At 40.9% G+C, this 22,551-nt stretch overlaps 1 protein-coding gene and 2 long non-coding RNA genes across 3 annotated transcripts; 2 read left to right on the top strand and 1 right to left on the bottom strand.

The window, feature by feature from the left end:
- The first annotated feature begins 2,576 nt into the window (after positions 1 to 2,576).
- LOC134161288 (uncharacterized) lies at positions 2,577 to 5,375 on the top strand. The gene is made up of 3 exons (XR_009963927.1): positions 2,577 to 2,833; positions 4,019 to 4,108; positions 5,276 to 5,375. It is a non-coding gene; the product is annotated as an uncharacterized LOC134161288 (long non-coding RNA).
- Positions 5,376 to 6,319: 944 nt separating this feature from the next.
- LOC134161310 (uncharacterized) lies at positions 6,320 to 11,964 on the top strand. The gene is made up of 2 exons (XR_009963938.1): positions 6,320 to 6,426; positions 8,104 to 11,964. It is a non-coding gene; the product is annotated as an uncharacterized LOC134161310 (long non-coding RNA).
- A 2,553-nt stretch (positions 11,965 to 14,517) lies between these two features.
- LOC134161289 (oxidized low-density lipoprotein receptor 1-like) lies at positions 14,518 to 21,333 on the bottom strand. The gene is made up of 5 exons (XM_062613978.1): positions 20,930 to 21,333; positions 18,797 to 19,375; positions 16,982 to 17,133; positions 15,704 to 15,822; positions 14,518 to 15,435 (listed from the first exon to the last, which is right to left on the bottom strand). Exons 2-5 carry the CDS (start codon positions 19,038 to 19,040, stop codon positions 15,273 to 15,275), a joined length of 678 nt encoding a protein of 225 aa, XP_062469962.1. The 5' UTR covers positions 19,041 to 19,375; positions 20,930 to 21,333; the 3' UTR covers positions 14,518 to 15,272.
- Positions 21,334 to 22,551: the final 1,218 nt, after the last annotated feature.

Raw genomic sequence — 22,551 nt, forward strand, 5'->3', positions numbered from 1 at the left:
TCAACCCATTCAAGCTGAAAAAAATAATTCTAGACTGCCACATTTTACTCCTTTTTCTTCCCACAAACTAACACTTGGATTTTTTTTTCTAGCAGTCATCTGCTATATGCCTTTGTTATATGGTTTGTGAAAACAAATGTTAGACTTTGGGTTTCCTGCTGGCTGCTTGGTGTGCCTTTGGGGGTAGCATTCGCTTTTTAGGGATCAGGAAGGTCAAGCCAGTGGTGATAACTTGCAGGGTACATTTCTTTGGCTGGATGATCTTTATAATCTATTTCTATATCTTTGTAGAGTAAGCTCCATTTGGTCTTAGCCCATATCTTGGCCCCTAGCAGCTTGGAAAGGGTTTTTCCCCTGTTAACAGTGGCCTGTTTCAGAGGGATGAATTTATATTATCTAGTAATTTAAACTCAAGCAAATCAATTATTTCATCCAGTCTGCCATCTATCTCAGAAGCTGTCAAAGGCCTCCTGACTCCACATTTATGGAGTCCAAGAAGCAATATGCTCTATGAGTTTCAGTATCTTTGGGGATAGGGAAGGTCCACATCCCTTCATGCAGTTCAGAAAAGCGGTTCATTTGAAGCTCATTTTGCATGGAAAATAAAACCTAGTATTGTATACTAAGCGTGAGAGTAAAACCCATGGTAGAACTTAAGACATCATAAATCTTGAAAGGTTTGGGAACTAAAGAGCAGTTGTTGGCTTCAACATCCCTTCAAACAGGACATGGACAGTGAAGAAAATAGGGGCGGAGTGAATAAAGGGGTACATTCGGAGAATGAGCCCTGCAGTGACGTTTTGAAGTGGAAAGAGCATGACAGCTTCAAATTTGCCCATCTTCAATGGAACAACCAAGATAGTGAAATGGGAGGATGCTAAATGTCAGCTGCGACAGAGGAAAAAGCAGAGTGTCAGGGTGTCAGGAAGGCAGGTTCTGAAATAAAAAAGTTGAACCAAACACACTTGCTGCACAAGTCCTCTTCACATCCTTCACTACACGCCCTGCTCCATGCCTTGCACAGACTGCATCCTCTCTCATTCCCAATGTCCTTCATCTCCTTGTTATGAGCATACAAGCTCCTGGACTTTCTAGCTTTCTAGCTGGTGCTCAACATCACCTACGCATGGTGACCTCAGGAACAGTGCCACCAGTATGGCAATCCACCCTTGCATTGTCACCTAAAACTCCATCTGCAATACTGCCTATCTGGACAGTGCACTCAGGCGTCCCAGAAACCAGCTCCCAAAGTGCAAACATCCAGCCCCTGCTCCCACATCTAAGGTGCCAGGACAGAAAGATGGAGCTGGGCATCACCTACAGATGTTGTGGTCCAGAATCGTTCCACCCACATGGCAATCCACTCTTACTTTTCAACCAAAAACTATCTGCCCACTGCCTATCTGTTGAGTGCTCTCAGGCACCAGAGAGTTTGGGAGATCTTTGTCCTTGGAGACTGCATGAGCTTGACTTGGATAAGTCTTTGATCAAGCTCATCAGAGTTCAGTGCTGCCCCAGCTTTAAGTAGGTGGTTGAACCATTTGAGTTCCAGAGGTTCCTTTTAAACAACAGCACTTAGGGCATAAGTCTTAAGACACCATGGTTCAATCATGCATCTTTTCTTGGGGGTGCCTGAACTTTTGACACAGTTCTCAGCTCTGGCTCATGCATCTCTAATGACAAGTGTCCAGCTACACAACCTCACTACTACCCTACAGATTCACATCACCCTAAGCCTGACTCGTCTTTCCCACAGAAACTTTTGTCCTTAACAGGATCTTTCAACTGCTATCAGTTTGTCCATAGAGCATGGTCTTTCATGCCGTACCTGCCTTCACTTGGTCAGTTTTTGCATTTGTTTTGTGTTAAATTAAATAAGCCTCCACTCATCTGAAACATCTGAGGCAGCAGGAGAGGTGCCAACCTCTCAGAGACTTCTCTCTTGACATCATGACTTCGATGCATCCTATGTTCTCCTCGTAGGGGAATTTCCAGAGGAAAAAGGGAAGAGTACACAGCACTGTGCAGAAAGGCCAACAAACTGTGAACCAAGCTTTGCAAGAAAAAAATGGGCTCCTATTGCAATTGAGTGGTGCAGAGAATTTCAGTTACTAAATAAAGCAGCATCCAGTCTGTTTCTCACATCCTAAATTTTTCTTTCCAAGTCACAGAAATGTGGAACAGATAAAGCAGTTTTGGGTGGTCTACTATTGTTACTGTGTGCATTCTCCCCTCATAGATCATACTCATAGATCACAGAATCATGGAAAGATTTAATTTTATAGCCCTTAACACTGAATAATCAAAAAGGCACAGAGCTGAAGTTAGTCTACCTCTGAGATGAATTGAAGGTGTTTGTTTCAGTTTTGAATGTGAAAAGTTCAAAGGAGATGAAAGTCATGGGAAGGTTAAATGGAAAAGAGGGGAACTGCCACGCTGTACATATGCTGTGACTCATGTCATCCCTGCATGTCTTTAGAAGTGGGGATGGAGACCCAGACTAAGACATGATGGGTGGGAAGAGAGTTCTTCCCCTGAGGGAGGGAAAGGAGAAGTTACATGCAACAATTGAAAAGTCATATACAACATTTGAATACTAGTATCTTGCCTTAAGACATGTAAAGTGTGAGTCCTCCTATTCCCACCCTCCTTCTGCTTTTTCTTTTGCTTCTTCACAAATCATTCAGTCTGTCTTTTAAGAGGATCATTACTGAACCTCGAATGAGTTCCCAGACCGTGCCTATGAATACAGACGAAGAGGGCGGATACTCTAATTTATATCACCTGCCACAGAACCTAGCCAGAGGCTACATGCCCCTGAACATCAACAAAGGTACAACTGATGCTTGCTCTTTGAACTTTCTGCACTATGACAACAACAGTAGGAACAGTTTATTTTGTCTAGGTCAGTAAGTAACATACTTATGTGTTTAATGTTATAGATTTTATGCGTTATTTGGCGTGGTTTTGTCTGACAAAACCCAGCATGCATGAATGTGAAAGTGCAGAGTGGAACTACTGCCATTACTTGCCTTGAATTTCTGTAGGAAAAGAGAGGTGGCTGCAGGATCAAACTCTAGAATGTAGGCATAAGCTTTATGTGGTTAGTTTTATTTATTGTTTATTTATTGTTACAGGAAATGGCTGTAGACACAGGGCAATCTGACTTTAATAGAAAAAAAAACACCCTTTACTTTTTGACCTCTGAACCTTAATGTGACAGAAAATGCTTAAGGCTGGAAGGGATGAGGCAGCATCAGGCCTGTTATGTCATTTCCCTTCTTCAAGTCCCACAGGTCCACTTGGGCTAAATCACAGAATTATAGAACAGTTAGGGTTGGAAAGGACCTTAAGATCATCTAGTTCCAATTCCTTGGCGTGGGCAGGGACACCTCACACTAGGCCATGTACTTCAAGAGAGCATCCGGTCTTGAGTTAAATATTTCTTTATCTAAAGGTCCATCATACCTCATTGCCATGGTTGTTTGGTGATGGTAACTCTCGGGAACTTGAACCCAGGGAAACCTCAGTGGATATTTTGTACTCCAGAATTTTCCTGAACTGGGCTTCAGCCTAGTGCTGGCATGCAAAGTGAGCACTGTGTGCCCTCAGAGCAGGAAGGATTTCTGCAAAGTGTAGATGGTAAAGATGGTATGCAAACCATCCTTACTCTGTTCTGACAAAGCACAGTAACAGAGTACTACCAAAGGAGAACAGCATCATCATCTACTTCTAAGGCAAAGGATAACTACAGTGTTTCACAGTTTCAACATTTGTCAAAGACAAGCAATCCCCTACCTCTTCCATTTAAACCGTGTCTAGTGTCTTCTTTCAAAGAGGTATCTTTAACAGAGGCACCACATCTTCTGAGCTTGCATTTGGGTTGATCCTTAAAATATACAGCCTGGAAGGGGAACTCTTTCAAGAGTCACCATATGGCTTTTCATGAAGGGGTGGAGTGTTGGGAGTGCTGCCGAAATGGGTACCTGCTCTTGGATAAATTGTTGGTTTCTCCCAGGGCACTCTCTTCCTTTTGCTGTATGGTGGCCAGATATCTTTACTTTGTTTGTGCTGTGCCTGGCCCTCACCATAGGAATGATAATCTTAGGTAAGTGCTCAAATATACTGTGTTCCTTTATTCATGTGTCCATTTTTCATGAAAACTGACTGCTACACCAGGACATCATGTTAACACCTTCAACTGAAAGAAGAAAGGTGGTTGACTGTTACAAGGACAGACATAGCTCATTCTCCCCACATACACAGTCCTTTCTTCTCCTCCTAGTTGCCTATGATGAACACTCTGCAGCTGGGGTGCACGTAAGGCTCTGAGGGAAGCAATATTTTTAAGTCTGGACCTATGCTCAGAGCAAGGATATAGAAGTCAAGATGATATATTTTGGAAGAAGTGGGAGGAATGGATTCTGTCCTCATCCATCTATTACTCATTTATTTGCTAATTCAAATTCAGTTATAAAATTCTGATGTCGACTGTCATAAATCAGTCTGTAGTTCCCCTTCACCTCTTCTCTTGTTGTTTGAGTCTCCCTACTCTACTGCAAGAGCAGTTCTTTTGTCATTCCTTTGATGAACCTTACATGTTTGTGGACTACTTAAATTAATTCATAGTAGTACATCAAAAATGGGCACACTTTTAGCACTCAGATTCATGAGGAAATCTCAGTTTTTCTGTCTGTTTCACTCAGTCATCACAAAAAGACACTCATATTTATATTAGCTTTTCTAATGTGCGACATGACTGTACCTATGCTTTCTACCATGGAGCCTGGAGATAGTAATTCTAGGTGCTGCTACTGGAAGCCAGTGTGAAATGCTGTTGAGGAAATTATATGAAAAAATGCTCCCCGCTTTCTTCAGAAGTTTTACAAGCCTTTAATAGTAAAAGGCTTTTTCAACGTGAAGAATGTTTAGAATTCTATTTTTTTTCAAAATCTTATAAAACTTCCTTTCAGACCAACACCATCAGTTCAAGATGATTCTTCCTAAGCGTATTTTTTGCATTATTTTAGTCCTTTATTAGATGACCAAGTGATCTGCAATGGCACTGTAATTAAACTGCACTTAAAATTTGGAAATGTTTTTATTCATCATTTTCTGATCTGCTAATCTCACAATATGAGACACTGTTGCATCAGACTTGCATGTGAGCACGCTGTTGCAGAAAGTGAATTTGCAATATATGATGAAGCATGTATCATGCAGGAGCAATGTCACAGCTTTTTTGTCTCATGAAGAATATCTTTATAAACTCCAGGTCTCAGAGGTTCTAAGGCACCTGCGGGACAAAATGAAAACTTGCAAGGACTAAAAGAGAAATTGTGCTTGATGGGTGATGACAACAGTAAGAACAATAGTAAATAGAACTACTGCTCACACAGCCTGAAATCTAGGTATTAGGCCTTATATCAGATAAAACAAGGACGTTTTATGCTGTATCAGATTAACTAATGGGTTTAAAAAAATAATGTGCCATATACATTTCAGTTCTGCATAACTTAATTTTTCGGGCCTATGGGTGTAGACTTCTCCATTCTGCTTTTGACTATAAGCAAGTGATGGTTTCTTTCTGTTCTAGAAAGATACACTCTCCGCATGTACTCTGCATGTACTCTCTGCCCTGCAAACTGGAAATGGGTTGGAGGCAACACCTGCTTCTACTTTTCAGAAAAGAAGGCCACATGGCAGGAAAGTGAAGACTTTTGCTTCTCCCAGAATGCCGCCCTTCTTACGCTGCAAATGAAAATCAAGTTGGTATGGTTCCAATCACACTGGCATTTCTCTGCATTGGCATCAACTACTCCAAACTCCTTGCCAGTCAGCAAGTATCTCTTGATGTTACATAGTAATAGAGGTACTGTTAGCAAGGTCTGAGGCAATGCAGACTGCAGAATGTTTAACCACAAATGTGTAATGAGGAGGTAACTAGCAACACAGGATATTACTCAGCCAAACAGTGAACATGAGCATCGTGGATCCTGTGACGGTTATAAGGAGTACATTTTTCATTCAGGAAATCTCTTTGAATACTCTGAGAGAGAGGGCTGTAAAAGAATTGCTGCCCTGGTCTTACATTTAGTAGAGATGTCAGACACAAAACATTCCAAACAGAGATGCATGCCAAATAGAGATATTTTCTCCTGGAAAGAATTATGAGGGCCTGATGAGTTGTTCAGAAAGTCATTGTCAAATTACCGCCTTTGATTCTTTCTTGATCATTTCCTGTCTTAACAGTAGTTGTTTAGGTACAACAAAGAAAACTACCTTCATGCTTCTTGGTGATAAAGGTTTTGCATTTTTTATATCTCAAATATTACTGAAACAGTCTTACTGGATTGGATTATCATATGGAGTTGATGGCTGGTCTTGGGTGGATGGATCAAAACTTTCTACAAAGAGAATGGACTGGTAAATTTTCTGAACTTAAACAGATGGTGGTTTTTCATCTTTTCTTGCATAATATCCTCCCTGTGCACTGAAGGAGGAAGAAACGAAAATCCCACTAACAGCAAAGCTTCAAGGCAGAGTACAGCTGCAGATATATTTGGAGTTAAAATAACTCATTCTGGTTGGAGTCCCTGTGCTGGTTTTGGCTGGAATCGAGTCAATTTTCTTCATAGTAGCTAGTATGAAGCTGTGGTTTTGATCTGTGCTGGAAACAGTGTTGATAATACAGGGATATTTTTGTTATTGCTGAGCAGTGCTTGCACAGAGTCAAGGCCTTTTCTGTTTCTCACCTCACCTACCAGTGAATGGGCTGGGGTGCACAAGAAGTTGGGAGAGGACACAGATGGGACAATTAACCCCAGCTGATGTCATGCTCAGCATATAAAGCTGGGGGAAGAAGAAGGAGTTATGGAATTTGTTTTGCTTTCTTATGTGTATGGTTTTTGCTTTACCTATTTAGCAGTCTTCATCTCAACCCCTAAGTTTCCTCAGTTTTACTTTTCAGATCATCTCCCCCATCCCACTGTGGGATGCGTGAGTGAGCAAGCCACTCTGTGGTACTCGGTTGCTGGCTGGGGTTAAATCATGATACCCCCTGAAACAGACAATGAGTCTTAGAAAACTAGAATTGTGAGCAGGACAAGGAGTCAAAACCACTGCAGCCACTGACTGATCTCACAATTTAAAAGCATTCATTTTATGAAATATTTCATGACTCTATAGGAAGCAACCCACACTTCCTTCAAGACAGCCTAACTCCTGCAAAGCCTGCCTACACCTGCCTCTTCTGCTCAGCCACCAACATTTTGAAACCCTTATTACACACAAAAAAGTCAACATTAGGTGGCGCAAACCCGTTTTTACTTTGTTTTGTAAAATATCATTAACTTACTTGGTGCATTTCTCCTTTACTAACCAATGGGGGGGTGGGGTTGGGGGGAAATCCCATTATGCTCTGTGTGAAATAATCACTGTATGCAATAATGTGAGAGTCTTCTTCAGGATCTGGAGAACCTTTTTCAAGTGAAGATTCTCCAGTGTCTCTTTGGAAATACATGCTCATTTTTCTTGCAAACTCTTACACTTCCCAAAACTAGTAAACATCAGGCAGAATGATCTGACTTCTATTTCGGTAGACCACTGCCTTTCAGTTTCCAGACCCAAATTATCACTATATGAAGCAATAGTTGGACGGGCAGCTACTGTGAGGAACTAGTACTATTTTCTGTTTTGATGATACGATGGTACATACATAGGCTTTCTTTTTTACATCTTAGAGCTGAAGGCAGGTGAAAGAATGATAATAGAATCATAGAATCCTAGAATGGTTAGTATTGGAAAGGACCTTAAGAACATCTAGCTCCAACCCTCTGCCATGGGCAGGAATGCCTCACACTAGACCATGTCACCCAAGGCTCCGTCCCGCCTTGAACACTGCCAGAGATCCTTCAGACTTGAATTATACAAGCTATTATGACCTTCAATATCGCATATAAACTTTTATAAATCTTAAAATGGCTAAGAAATTTTTGCAATAATGTATAATTGTCCAAAAGGGCTTTATGTTTTTTTAAACGTGTGTACATGGGAATTTTTAACAAGATGGTCTGTTGTTTTGTTTGTTTGTTTGTTTTCTAGGATTGATTTGTCCTTTAAGCAAAACTGTGCATACCTATTTTATCATAGGTCAACAGTTTACAGTGAGAATTGTTATGAGAAACATCCCTGGATTTGTGAGAAGGCAGCAGTCCATCTGATCTAAAAAGATTATCAACAGAAAAAGAACTGGAAGAGGATGAAGACTTTGATGTTCAGATTTTCAAAGAAGGGGTGTAAAATAATGTTTAATACAAATTCAGAGCAGAGTCCATCCTTTCTTCCTAGTGTATTCACACAAAAAAAATGGAAATGATACAGAAAACCTTTGCAGATAAAAAGAACCAGTATTAACAAATATCTATGAATCAGAGACAAGATATTAGTCTTAGTGTTCTAGTTCAGAAACCTCTACTTAAGCAATGCTGACAATCTTGAGCATTACTTACAGCCAAAGAAATCAGAAGTGTAAAGGCCTTTGGGACCACTTCTTGTCACTCTGTTTGGAATTTCATGTATATCCATCTATGCTGACCTCTCATAGTTCTTAACTATTTCCAGCCCTCTCTTCAGCACACTCACTTTTTTCAGCTATTCTGTATTATTTTAAAACTCTAAGGCAGTCTTCTCTCTTTTACTACTCAAAAATGTGTGTCTCCCTTGTTCACTACTCGGCAGTGAAGCATTACTTGGCACCCTTGTCCTCTTCGTGACTGGGTATAATAGATGAATTTTAGATATGTTCAAATTTTACTTCCAGACAATGTTTGGTTTGCTTTACATGCAATACTATGATCTTCTAAGAATGCCTGTAAGTCAGTGTTACATGAGTTTTTATAAACATTATGTTATTACCATAATCGCCATTTCACTCATGCAGGGAGAAGGATTCTTGCAAGAATGCCATCTGATGGCTATTAGTCTTTAGCTAACATAGAATATGTTATCTCTTTACCTAATGTATCTCAGTGTATGGAAGGATGGATATGTGCCATAATCGCTACACACTCAATGCATGTGACATGAATGGCAGCATTGATAGCTGGAATGCTGTGATGGTATTCAGAAAAATATTAATTGCTGAACTGGGAATGGAATTTTCCAATTTTCCTGGGTTCAGCATTAGCAGTCATTTTTCTCCTTGTTAGTAATGGGTACAGTGTTGTGTTTTCGACTTTAGCCTGAGAACAATGCTGATAACACCCTAATAGTTTTAGTTGTTGCTAAGTAATGATTACAACTTAAACCATTGATGTGTTATCAGGTATCCTGAACCCAGGACACCGATGTAATGGCAACCACATATTTTTGGTGTTGCATATTAATTGTCTTTCAGAATGGATGATTTTCTAAACATAAGTAACTGTGTCTGGTGTATCTTCTTCAGGATGCTGAGGAGAGGGAGGCGGGTAAAAAGCAATCTCACAGTCCTGGACTTCAGGAAAGCAGAGTCTGGCCTCTGCAAAGATGAGTTTTCTGACTGAAAAGGGTCCCATGGGATAAGGTTCTAGAGGGAACAGAACCCCAAGAAAGTTGGTTAATATTCAAGGATTACCTCTTCCAAACTCAGGAGCCTATCCAACAAGTAGGAAGTCAGGCAGGAATTCAAGGAGACCTACATGGATGAACAAGTTTATCCTGGCAAAACTAAAACACAAATAGGAAGAATACAGAGAGTGGAAGCAGGGACAGGTAGCCTGGAAGGAACACAGAAACACTGTCTGAGCATGCAGGGATAAGGTTAGGAAAGCCAAAGCCTGAAAGGAATTGAATCTGGTGAGGGGGGCATCAAAGGCAAAAAGGATGGCTTCTACAAGCACACAGGTGACAAAGAAAGGGAAAAATGTAGGGAAAATGTAGGCCCTCTGCTGAATGAGACCATCATTAAGTTCAGTAAGGAGAAGTGCAAAGTCCTGTAACCGGAAAGGAACAACCTCATGCACCAGTATATGCTGGGGACTGACCAGCTGGAAAGCAGCCTTGCAGAAAAGAATTATGGATCTGCTGGACACCAAATTTACCATGAGCCAAGAGCATGCCCTTGTGGAGAAGAAAGCTTATGGCATCCTGGGCTGTATTCGAAGTGCTGCCAGCAGGTTTAGAGAGGTAATCCTTCCCCTCTGCTTAGCACTGGTGAGATAACACCTGGGTCCAGTGCTAGGCTCACCAGTACAAGAAAGACACGGACGTACTGGAGAGAGTCCAGTGAAGGACCATGAAGATGACAAAGGGACTGAAGCAGCCTCCCTGTGAGGGAAGGCTGAGAGGGCTGTGTTGGTTTAGCCTGGAGAAGAAAAGGTTTGGAGGAAAATTTATTAACGCATATAAACACTTGAAGGGAGGGTACAAAGCAGAGTGAGGCGCTTTCCAGTGCTGCCCCATGACGGGACCAGAGGCAATGGGCACAAACTGTAGCACAGGAGGGTCCCTCTGAACATCAGGAAACACTTTCTTATTGTGAGTGGCACCAAACACTGGCACTGGTTGCCCAAAGAGGTTGTGCAGTCCTTGTCCGTGGAGACATTCAAAAGCTGTCTGGACATAGTCCTGGACAACCGGTTCTAGGTAGCCCTGCTTGAGCAGGAGGGTTGGAGCAGATGACCTCCAGAGGTGATAGAATCACAGAATATTTGAGTTGGAAGAGACCTTAAAGACCATCTAGTCCTATCCCTGCTGCCATATGCAGAGAAGCCTTCCACTAGACCAGGTTGCTCAAAGCCCCATCCAGCCTGGCCTTGAACACTGGCAAGGATGGGGCACCCACAGCTCCTCTGGGCAACTTGTGCCAGTGTCTCATCACCCTCATTGTAAAGTATTTATTCCTTATATCAATGCAAATCTACCCTCTTTAAAATCGTTGCTTCATGGCCTGTCACTACAGGTAAAAAGTCTCTCTCTGTCTTTTGTTTAAGTTCCCTTTATATGTTGAAAGGCCACAATAAGGTCTCCCCAGAGCCTTCTGCTCTCCAGGCTGAACAAGCCCAGCTCTCTCAGCATTTCCACATAGGAGAGGTGCTCCAGCCCTCTGATCTGAAGTCCCTTCCAACCTCAATCATCTGGTGAGTCTGTGTTTTTTCTAGGAGCTCAAATTTTAGATCCTAGTGAATAAAATCTCTGTGTGATACTGATGTGGCTATGTTGAAATGAGGTGCTCAATTTAGTTTATAGTGCTTGCTATTTTTTAGTAGGAACACTAATTACAAAAATCTCCTTATTGTTGTTCCAAGTTTGAAAGTGACTTTTAGATCTTTACTTCATGCTGGAAAACTGAGTTGGGTGGACAAATTAGAAAAGGTATTTTGCCATACTTTGTCACACTTAATACATTACATCCATTACAAATTTGATGCATATTTCTATATGCATTTGGCATAGGTACACACTGGAACCACCACATTCAGCAATGACACTTCCTGGTCTATGAATATGTAATATTTGTGACACGGTCTTACTTATACAGCAGAATAAACTGCTCCCTTCCTTTGAGTTGTAACCTTATGCCTGAAGATGCAAGTTTTTTAAGTGCATAAGATTTTTGCAGTCATAACATGGTCAAGTTGATATTAATTATTTATTTGCTTTCCCCTACAAAATACTGCTTTCCAGCTACACAATTCTTATCAAATACATGCACCACAATTTGTGCTATGGCAAGCCTTCAGCTTAATCCAACACTAAAAATAGCAGCAAATATGACTTCAGCATGGTCATTTGACTGTCCATCTCCAGGAAATGCTTTACCCACAAAGGCATCTTGTGCATTTGTGTTCCAACTGAGTGCTCCAATTCCATATGTCACTTGAATCTGTTTGTTTCAGGTGTTGCTGTTACTAGCTGTGTTCTTCTAAAAGAAGCCCAATAAATCTAAAGATTGAGAAAGAATAAAATACAGGAAACACTGAATAGTGAGAAGATACTGGGTTTCCTGCTGATGGCTTAATCAGACTTACAAGGTCTTTCTCTGCCAAAAAAAATATTTTACAAATGACTGTTTTTCTTTCAAATCAAAACAAAAGGGCAACCCTTCTACAGAAATGAGCCCTTCCTCCTGTTCAGTTTCCTGATGGGCCTCCAGAACAGTGACAAGCAGGGATGGTAGGTAAGTTTTCAGGATAGAAGTCATATGTGTGCAAATCACTGACTCCAAATTTCTGAAACAGAAATAGGTTTCTCTGGAAGGATTTAGACAAGCTCTACCTTTTAGCTTTCTAGTGTAAAACCACAAAGTTCTTTACACTGAATTTACAGGATGAGAAAATTTAGCAAAATAAAAAAAAAATCCCCACATGATTCTAACCAGAGAACTGGAAGATGCTTCCTTTTTACTTCTTCTTTTAGCATTAAAACTAGTTCTTTTAACCAAGAAGGTTTGAGATGAGATGGTGGTGGAAAGAGAATCAAAGATTAGAGGCCGGGCAAAAGATTAGGCTAAACAAGTTTGAATGCATACGTTTAAATGAAGTTTCCCAAAATCCTGACTGTGAAGCATTCAAAGTGCGCAGAAAAAATCTCTCTTGACCATCTTCCATGCCTTTTACTTTGATTTTAGGTCCAGGACATTAACACATACTTTAAACAAAACTGAAAACTTCAGAAAACTTAAATATTTCACTCAAAACACCAAATATGCAGCTGTATTTACTGTTGTATATTCAACAAATCATTGTGCTTCTCTCCTTGCTTCCTTGTTCTCTCAGCAGTCTTTAGCAGAGGTGATTTAGCAGTATTTTTTTTATCTATCTATCATGTAGCTATGCAACTTGAAAATGTCAGTATATTTTGTAAGGCCTACTGTTAAAGACAGCACCTTCTTTTTCCACATGAAATAAGAGATGCATACATTTTCTTTGTTAATTATGAGTATCTGGATCCTGCTGCAAGAACATTTTTCCCCAGTTGGATTTAAGGTTTTATGATGCAGGTGATTTATTGACTGTCTGCCACCAGGGTAAAGAGCAAGACAATGCAGAGAAGAAAACTCATGAAAAAGCAGAGATGTGACAGCCTGTTCAAGGTTGCATCTCTGAGCTTTGTCAAGAAACGAGCTACTTCTGCAGCTATACGTCAATAGGAAGCAAATGAAAGCAATAGAAGAAAACTAAGTGAGTAGATCTATTTGTCTTTAAAACACATAGGCACTATGTGTTTGATAGAGCTACTGAGACAAATAATCATGTTGGGAACAGTAAAGAAATTATTTGCCAAGAAGCACTGAGAGGGGCTTGTGAGATGATCACTTGTTTTGTAACAACATGCCATAGGTACAAGGCTTATATTCTGATTTTAACAGACTTTGCATTGAATTCAAAAGGCTAATTATATACTCCTCAATTTTTTTATCACAGTGAAAAACATAACCTCAAGAATACAGAACTGCCTGTGCTAAGACCTTAAAGCAACAACAGAGAACAAATTACAAATCTAGCAGTAGCTATCAAAAAAAAAACTTTTTGTCTTTTTCAGTGTGCAACAAATCCAAAGAGTTGCCTATGAGCATTGTATAACTCAAAATGAGTCAGTTCATTCAATTAAACAATTGTATGCTGCCTTTTGAACTTTGTCAGTTTTAAATGCTTTCTGCAGCCAAATGACAGCAGAGATGACTTTGCTTTCAAGACAAATTGACATTGAAGTTGTGGTAATTTCGGAGGACCAGACTTCATCGGTAGCTGTGCAGAATGTAATGGTTAGCCCTGTATGTGTTACCACTCCCACTATTCACGTTTTACCTGCATCCACTGTAGACCAGTCAGTGCTGGGATCCCAGGTAGTATTTCCATGGCTGCTTAGGCCATGTGTTTAGACTTACAAAATGCAGCATTTCCAGACTAAGAGATACCTGTGTGTCAAGACACTCTGCTGTCCCTACTTCTCTAAATTACTTTGTCGTATACATAATTAAGGTAATGCCCAAAGAAGAGGTAAATGCCCCATCTTTTGCAGTGTTCAAGGCCAGGCTGGACAGAGCCTTGGTCTAGTGGGAGGTGTCCCTGCCCATGGCAGGGGGGTGGAACTAGATGACATTAAGGTCCTTTCCAAACCTTTCTAGGATTCTATGATTGCTAAGCACTCATTTAGTAAGGGAGGCAGCACACTTGTTGGCTGTTACTACTGCACACTTCCAGTGCACGGCTTTATGTCTGAAATAAACATAGAGACTTGCCTAAATATCTTCACCTTCCAACAGTTCAATTTCCATTGAATGTCTCAAATTAGTACAAAATACACACAGGAACAGAAGTTCTAACCATAAACTTGACTGCTTCTGAGAGATTTCAAAGACCTCTCTTGTTCTCTAGTGACATGGAAGAGAGATGCTCTCTCTGAAGCAGTCTTCCCTTTGAACAGCCCCTTAAACAGCAGTGAAGTGGCAGGAGGCTTTGAACCATTAAAGGCCCTTTATTTGACAGTTGTTGAGTCGCTTTTTGCAGTGACTTACTAAAAAGATACACTACAGAAAAGGTCAATAGCAGCAATATTTATTCCAGTTGAGAAATTCTGCAGCAGAATGGAAAATGGATTTGAGAAATCAAAGAACTGCATCATGTGTGACATGGATTATTTTCAAGGCAGATGTCTTAGAGGAATGCAGCTGCAATAATACAGTAGTAGTTGGACTGGCATTCCTAGGTATTAAAAATTGCTGACTTCCCTCAGTGAAGATGTGTTGTGTATTTGCCTTCTGTTTTTTTTAGCCCATAAGGGATGCAATCCCATTTCAGTTTTTTTTTTCTTTAACCAGGAGGACTAGAAATATTTTTGTCTTTTAAGGGAGGCTCTGATTTGATTGAACTTTCAGTTATCAGCAGGTGGAGAGTGAAATTAAATAAAATATTTGGAAATCTATTGTAAATTGGGAGCTCACATCTGTGAATACCCAATGGACAGATTTCAAAAACATTATGTGTTGCTCTTATAAGTAGTCATTGATTCCTGTTTCTGGGAGATAGGTATGAATCTTTACAATAGAGTTCCAGAATCACATACTTAATTTTGTTTCATTTACAAAGGAATTTATGAGAAGTGTTTGCATAGGAATGCGAGGGCTGAAAGAAGAAAGAGGAAATTAAGTTATTTTTAATTAAAGCCCAAGGACTCTGACTGAGCTAAGACTCAGGATAATGTTTTGACTCTTGCAAATTCTGGGCTGGAACTCACCCCCACTGTTGTGAGTATATCCCAGGACAGGGCTCTCTACAGAGCTCTGCACCCTAGTGCCTGTCTGAGTAGCTCACTTGCTCAACCATCACAAGATCCACCACCTTCTCACAGACGTAAAATTTGTATTCACTGCACCGTGCAGTGTCTATGTTTGCACCTTGAAGCCACACACAGTCTAGAGAAGGACTCAAGCTGGCTCGTTGGATCTGAAACCTGTGAAAAAAAAAATAGCAGAGATATTCATCAGCCCATGAAAAAATCACAGGCTGATACAATAATTCCTGACTGCTGCTACCCATTTGACCCATAAGTTCTCTGCTGGGGGCTTGCCTAGGTTGATGAGTGAATGATGTTGGGGAACCTGCCTGCTGACAAGCAGGCAGGGCAACAGGCCATTACTGAGTGGAAGTTAAAGGTTGCTGCTTCTGACTCAGAACAATATGCCTGGACATGGTCTGCTCCCACCTGTGTAAGGACTTACAAATCAGGGGAGAAAGCTGATCCATCCTCCCACAGCCAGGTCCCCTCGGCTCTGTTGCGAGACAGCCCAATCCAAAAAATGGAAGAACTGCGAGACAGTGCTAATCGCATTATGAAGTCCTGTGGGGAAATTCAGAGCCTGTGAATCACATCCCTGCTTCAGTCACAACAGCATATGATTTGGAAAAGCAGAGAGGCAAATGAAAGTGAGCTGCTCACACCTGTTTCCCAAGTGAATCTGGGCCCTGCCTTCTACTTCTGGCCATCAGTGCTGTTTTGGACATAGGGAAAATGAACCTCCTAAAAGCTTTCATAGTTCTCAGCTAAAACCACAGTTCAGATGAGATAACCAAAGCTAGAACATAAGCCGGGTAATGGGTATAGGATAACAACTTCCTTCCAACACTCTGGTTGCATAAGCCAGGCAGGAAAAGGCCTTTAAATCATTTGCTATCCTTTTACACAAGAAATTCAAAATACAGACAATAAAACCGTAGAGTTCAAGACATAATCATAGAATGGTTTGGGTTGGAAAAAGACCTTAAGATCATCTAGTTCCAATCCAGATGCCTCACATTAGACCATGTCGCCCAAGGCTCTGTCCAGCCTGGCCTTGAACACTGCCAGGGATGGAGCACTCACTTCTTTGGGCAGCCTGTGTCAGTGCACCACCCTCACAGTAAAGAACTTCTTCCTTATATCTAATCTGAATTTCCCCTGTTTAACTTTGAACCCACAACCCTTTGTCCTATTGCTGCAGTCCCAAATGAAGAGACCCATTGCCATCAAGGGTCTGGGTAGAACTTCCTTTGCACTCAAGAGCTCTTCTGGTTGTGCTTTTTCTGTTACTTCACCTACAATGTAACAGTCAGACAAAGATACAGATCCTCTTCTGCTCATATGGGAGCAGATGCCAGGGAGCTGGCCAAGCTGGTGAGGTTTCTAGTTGTGGACATGCTTCTGACGTTTGCTAAATAGCTTGCCCTAGTAAGAAAACAGAAGAGTTGCCAACCAGTACTACTAGCTCAGTTATATCTGCCCTGAGGTGGGACGGGGTCTAGACATAGACCCAAGTTGGGTCTCCTGTGAAGCCAGTAGAAAGGCACCAGGGAGGGTGCAGCCACAGTACAGGCAGGAGGAATCCAAAGGGGCATGCTCAGTTTTTGTCCCTGGTCCAGCACACACATGCCATAGCATACTGCACCAGTGGAAGGATGGAATGGCTGCCTAGGCCACAGTAAAATGAAGACTGTAGAGAGAAAAATATATATATCTTTACCAGCTTTTCCTTACTCTCTATCTTAAGAAGTCTGGACTCCAGAGCCGAGCATTTTGCCTTGCTTTCTTGCCAGGTTTTCCATTCCTCTGAAAAGAAGTAGCAGTTCTCCCCGTACTGTAGCCAGTTCTCAGGGCAAGGAATACATTTATGTCCTTAAAAACAACGGAGTACCTGATCAGGTTTGTCAGTGACAGCAATCTCTAGTGGTCTAGTGCAGAGCCTCTCTACCACAGAGGAGCAACAATTCCTCCTTTATTCTGCAGATAAATTCACATCTTCATTGGAGACTTAATAAATCCAGTTGCCAGAAGACCAGGAAAACATTTCTAAATGAAAATCAGAAAAAAACAAATAATAAAGATTTTTTTGAATCTGACCAGGAATCCTGGAGGTGCTGGTAAAATACAAATAGAGGAAATTCTGGAAGGTTGTGCCATGTGCACGAACATGGATCTAGGTGGATGCAAAAAAATCCCTAGACTTTCAGTCATACGGGTGCATCTCTGTTCATGTGAACATACTTTTAACCTTGTTAACATAGAATCAGAGAATCATAGAATGGTTAGGGTTGGGAAGGACCTTAACAGCTAAGTGCTTTACAATTCAATTTATTATTTAACTTTTCTTATAGCATTTCATGCTTGCTGTGGATTCAGTGTGCAGATCTTGGATAGGAATAGCCAGCCAAAGTGAAAGATGAACCCACTGTTGTTAAAGAAAATGCCTTTCAGACAGCTGCACTCTATTCTGCCACATTATTCTGTTAGCTGCCTGTTGGAACCCTGAGTAGTATTGAAGCCAGAAGGACCTCAAAATGTTGGATTTTTCTTTCACTCCTGCACCATTTGGGGAACTCCATTTCTAGCTGGAAACCAAAATAATTGCAAGCAGCAAGAAAGCCTGTCAGCTAAAGTATTCTGAAGACCTCTGGGAACTGGGTCCCAACCATAGGATGAATCATGTTCATGGCTCTCCAGTTCACAGGACCATTTTATACTGTAACAAACCAGTGCCAGCTGGGAATTTCAGGACTTGATGCTGGATGGCAATAGGTAACACAGCACAGTGCACCTGACTCTTACAAGTACCTTATGGTTTGTGTTAAATTGAAATGCAGACATCTACACAGATGATAACCTTGCCACTCTCTCACAAGATGCTAATTTATTATGATCCTTTTCCCTCTGCAATATGATAATCCATCATATTCAGCTTATACATCATTAAAGTTTCACATCATTATTTTGCACAAGAAAAAAGAAAAAATTACCTTCTGCATAAAGTCTGTAAACTGTTAAAGCCAGTGATTACAATCACATTTGGTAGAGAGCAGCAGTACTTACACTGTTGCACCCACTACTGCATAACACAATGAAGCTGTCTTCAAAGCTTTCCAAACAATTAAAGCCAGTAGGAATTTTCCATCAAAACATTTTTACTATAATTTCCTGAAACCGACTGTGAAAGAAGGAGCAGTAGCATCAATGAATCATCAATTAATTAATTTCTATTAGAAATACTTGGGTTTTGTTGTTGTTTTTAAAGTGTCATAATTGTAGTATTTTCTGAATTAAAATAGTTGGTTTGAGGTATAAACCAGCTCCATTATAAAAATTCGATAAACATACTTCAGAAAGACTGATGCTTAAAACAATTACCAAAATGGAAATGCAGCTTGAAGTTCATTTTTAAATTAAACCATTCAGGGTTATGTTAGAGATTTGTCCTTCCAGTATGTTTGACAGAAAAAAGAAAAAGAAATCAATCTGCGTCTACCATAGGCAATACAAAGATCATCTTCCCACCACTGTGTACCTCTGCGGGTGGCAAGTTGCTTTACAGTCTCTGTCAAGTTCAAATTCTGAGCCTGGAGGAGCTCTAGATGCTGGTTGAGGCTTTCCACAATTGCCTTTTGCAGGGTGAAGTTTTCATCCCTTTCATGCATAAGGTGGGAGACCAGGATGACTTGAATCGCAGCAAAACAAGAAAGAAATTGTTCCATTAATATTAAAGCTAAACTGCCCAATGCAACTTGAATAAACTTACCAAAGACACACATACCTCCCCATAACTGAATATACCTGACCTACTTACAGTTTGTGCACACCCATAATCATGACATAATACATCCCAATTTCAAAGACTGGGAGGTCTCTTGAGTGGGTAAACTCTTCCAGCAAGGGCCAGGTTTTTTTCATCATTAATTTCCTCGGCTAATCCTCCTCCTTAACCAATTTCCTAGGCTTTTAGTTGCTCATACTGAACTCTGAACATTCCTTCTGTGACCATACTTACACTTGGCAGCCAAGACTCCTGCAGCTGCCACTGAACTTAGGCAGAAGACCCCAAGCATCACTGTAGCCAGTCGCCAACAGGAAGATGGGCTGGGGTAATCTGAGGCAGACAAAAAGAAGCAAAGGCAGCAAGAACAGTAACCTCTCATCTTTTTTCATCTGCAGATCCTATGATGCACAAGACAACATGAACGGCAGTCAGCCCAGTGAATTCCTGAGTTTCAGACTGGTGTGCAGTATTACATTATGAAAACTGTCCCCTTGTTAGGCCATTGCCAGTCCCCCAACTCCTTAGCAGCTGGGGGCTGTAAATGGAGCAAGTCATGGAGACTAACTTAGCCAGGAGCTTTCCAGAGAAAATGAACTGGACAAATAAGGCTGAACAGCACAGAATTTCAGACATGGGGAAAGAGCATTTGTGCTTACAACATGGCTGAAATTTTCATACGTAGCCAGATATCAGGGTATTTTTACTTTTGAGTGCCTAACCTGCCAAGAAGGAATGAATTCATTGTTTCAGAAAATAACCTCAGAAATAGTCACCAGTGAAAGCCAGGCCCCTGTAAAATAACCTGAAACTAGTGTATGTAGATGTGAACAAGACACACGTTCACAGAAACTGTCTCACACCTGGAAATGCACACGCCCATTCTTGCAATATGGGCAAATGCAAGTGCCCATGTGAATTTACACAGACCCAGAACTCAGGGGAAAGGACTGCTTCCAATTTATGACTTTTGTGTTCTTTTATTAGAGCCCAGTCTCAAATGTCAGTAGGAATCCTAATATTATGTCACCAGCAGAAATAGCAGCATATCAACCTGTGGTATTTCTGCATTTTATTCCTTGTGTTCCCTAAACCTTTAACCAAAGAACCCTACTAGATTACTGGGCATTCAGGTTCAGCTTCCAAGGATAAAACTCAAGGATGCCCTAAAAAGTGGAAATAAGATAATCACTGGCTAGTCAATAAGGGGAAATTTCCCTCAGAAAGAGTTTTTTAATCTACTAGATAAATTCAAATTTATCAAATTCATCACCAGACATTTAGTCAGGCTGGAATATAATATTCCCATTGCTTTGCCACTACCTTCCACACTGAGCAATCCTAAAGCACTAATGCAAGCATAAAGAATATAGATTTGCAATCAGTCACATTCCTCCCTTCCTCTGTGAAGCTATGTAGCATAATTTTTATGATTTTAAAGTACAAAAAGATATTCGTCCATCTATTCATTTCCTTGAGAGAAAACATCTTTTTCCCTGGCATTTACTTTCAGTTTGTCAGATTTAAATGAATAAAGCTGAAAGACTTGCAAATTCCCTTTGGCAGATACTTCATTAAATTCCAGGAGCTGACACTTAATGTCCAAATGGAATATGTCTATTTTTACTTAACTGTATCCCACAACCTTATTTATATCTCTCCTCTCAAATTGGAACAGTTTTTCACATTCTCCACCCTTCTATTCCTTTTAATCTCCTGCTTTCTTTCTTTTCTCCCTCCAATTTCTTAGAAGATTGGAATCCAAAGGGCTCCCAGGAGCCAGATTCTTCTTGGTAGGTGACATCCTCCTTTGAGCACCACATCAGAAATGTTCTCCAAGGTGAGAATTTGCCTTGGAGAGAACTCCCCCTTCAGTACCACCATTACCTTTTGCTGTGGCAGTCTGGAGCTCCTGGTCCTGAGATTTTTCCAGTGTCATGAATTTCAGGTCTGCATAGGTCACTTCTTCACTTCTCGTTTCTGGTGAGGTTACATGAGAATTCAAAAGTTTAATTAGTCCCACAGGAGAAATAGGGATAATCTGATCTGGCTGGGACGAAGCGAGCCATCAGTGTCATTGAGAGCTAAGAGAGTGATTCATGCAAAAGTTGAATGCTGCTTTTTTTTTTGCTCATGCTAAAGGATTTTATGACGCAGTGATACTGGGGGTTGTTTACATGCAGCAGAGTCCCAGAATAGTATTTAAATCTCCTCTGCATATGCAAAACTTCAATGGGGCATGGAAATCTTACAGTTCTCAGTTCCTGGAACAGATGCCTAGAGTTCCCTAACTTGAGTACATCCTTTCTGTAAGAAAAAAAAAACAAACAAACAAACAACAACCCACAAACCAAAAAAGAAGGGGAGATGTGAAAAGGAAATTACATTAATTTTTGATTGAGTCTAAACAATTCCTTTAAGTTTTTCAGTAGCAGGAGTGTTTGTTTCCTGGGTTTATTATACAGTGATAAATATTCAGTAAATTCAGTGAGAAGGGTCCCTTGATTTCTCAAGTGGCACAGGAGAACTGGTGCCAAAATGAAGTGAGCAACATCCTGATACCCTTTATTTATTCTTTGTAACCACACACATCACGTTTGTCTTAATGGGGTATCACACTGACCTGTCACAGTCATTGCCCATTCCAAGGACACAAAGAAACTAATCCGGGTTTCCCATCTGCTGTTCCAGGTATGACTGCACTGCAAAAGGCAATAAGCTGAAGATATCTCCTGAACTAATGGGGAGTCTGGGTAGAAAATTCATGCACCAGAGTATGATGCTGTGCTCCTGGACTTGCTCTGGGCTGGAAGTAGTCTAGGCACAGACACGTGATAATCACTGCGTTTAGCAAGAGTGACTGACAGAGCATAGCAGCGTACCATTTCCTCTAGGGCTGGTGCTGCATCCAGGAAGGGATGTCAGCTTTAGCACTTGCACCATACTCTTTGGAAATTTGAGCACTAGGAATAAGATGGAGAAACTTAACTGGTCCTACATTTCCTGGTATTTCTGGGTTTGCTGGCAAAATGACAGGAATGAAATCTGAATTTTAAGTTTTACTTCATATGGCTCTACTTCACACAGCTCCAGAACTGCTGCTCTCACCAGCTGTCAACTCAGGAACAAGCATGAGCACAGAACACAGCCCTCCAGCACGACATCTCACCAGGGCTTTGCTAAGCCCAGGCTACTGGAGATAGAGCTCCCTGGGTACCGGGCAGAAGACATTCACTGACTTATCTTACCATGGAAAAAGCAAGTGCAGTGACTTAGACTCTAGCATTTGGGCAGACAAATAGAGACAAATAAATATTAATTTTCAGGATTGCCTTATGTTGCCTTCAAAGAGCTGCATAAGGCTCATTGGAGACAGAGATTTTGATACCTCTGTCACATTTTCTGTCAAGGAGAGGTAACCCTTATGTCCTGCACATGTCCAGTGTGGAAAGAGCATGTGTGCTGGTTTTGGCTGGGATAGAGTAAATTTTCTTCATAGCAGCTAATAT

Source organism: Pezoporus occidentalis, unplaced genomic scaffold (genome assembly GCF_034315485.1).
Source record: "Pezoporus occidentalis ecotype Australia unplaced genomic scaffold, CSIRO_AGI_Poc_V1 ctg172, whole genome shotgun sequence".
NCBI classification, from domain to species: domain Eukaryota; kingdom Metazoa; phylum Chordata; class Aves; order Psittaciformes; family Psittacidae; genus Pezoporus; species Pezoporus occidentalis.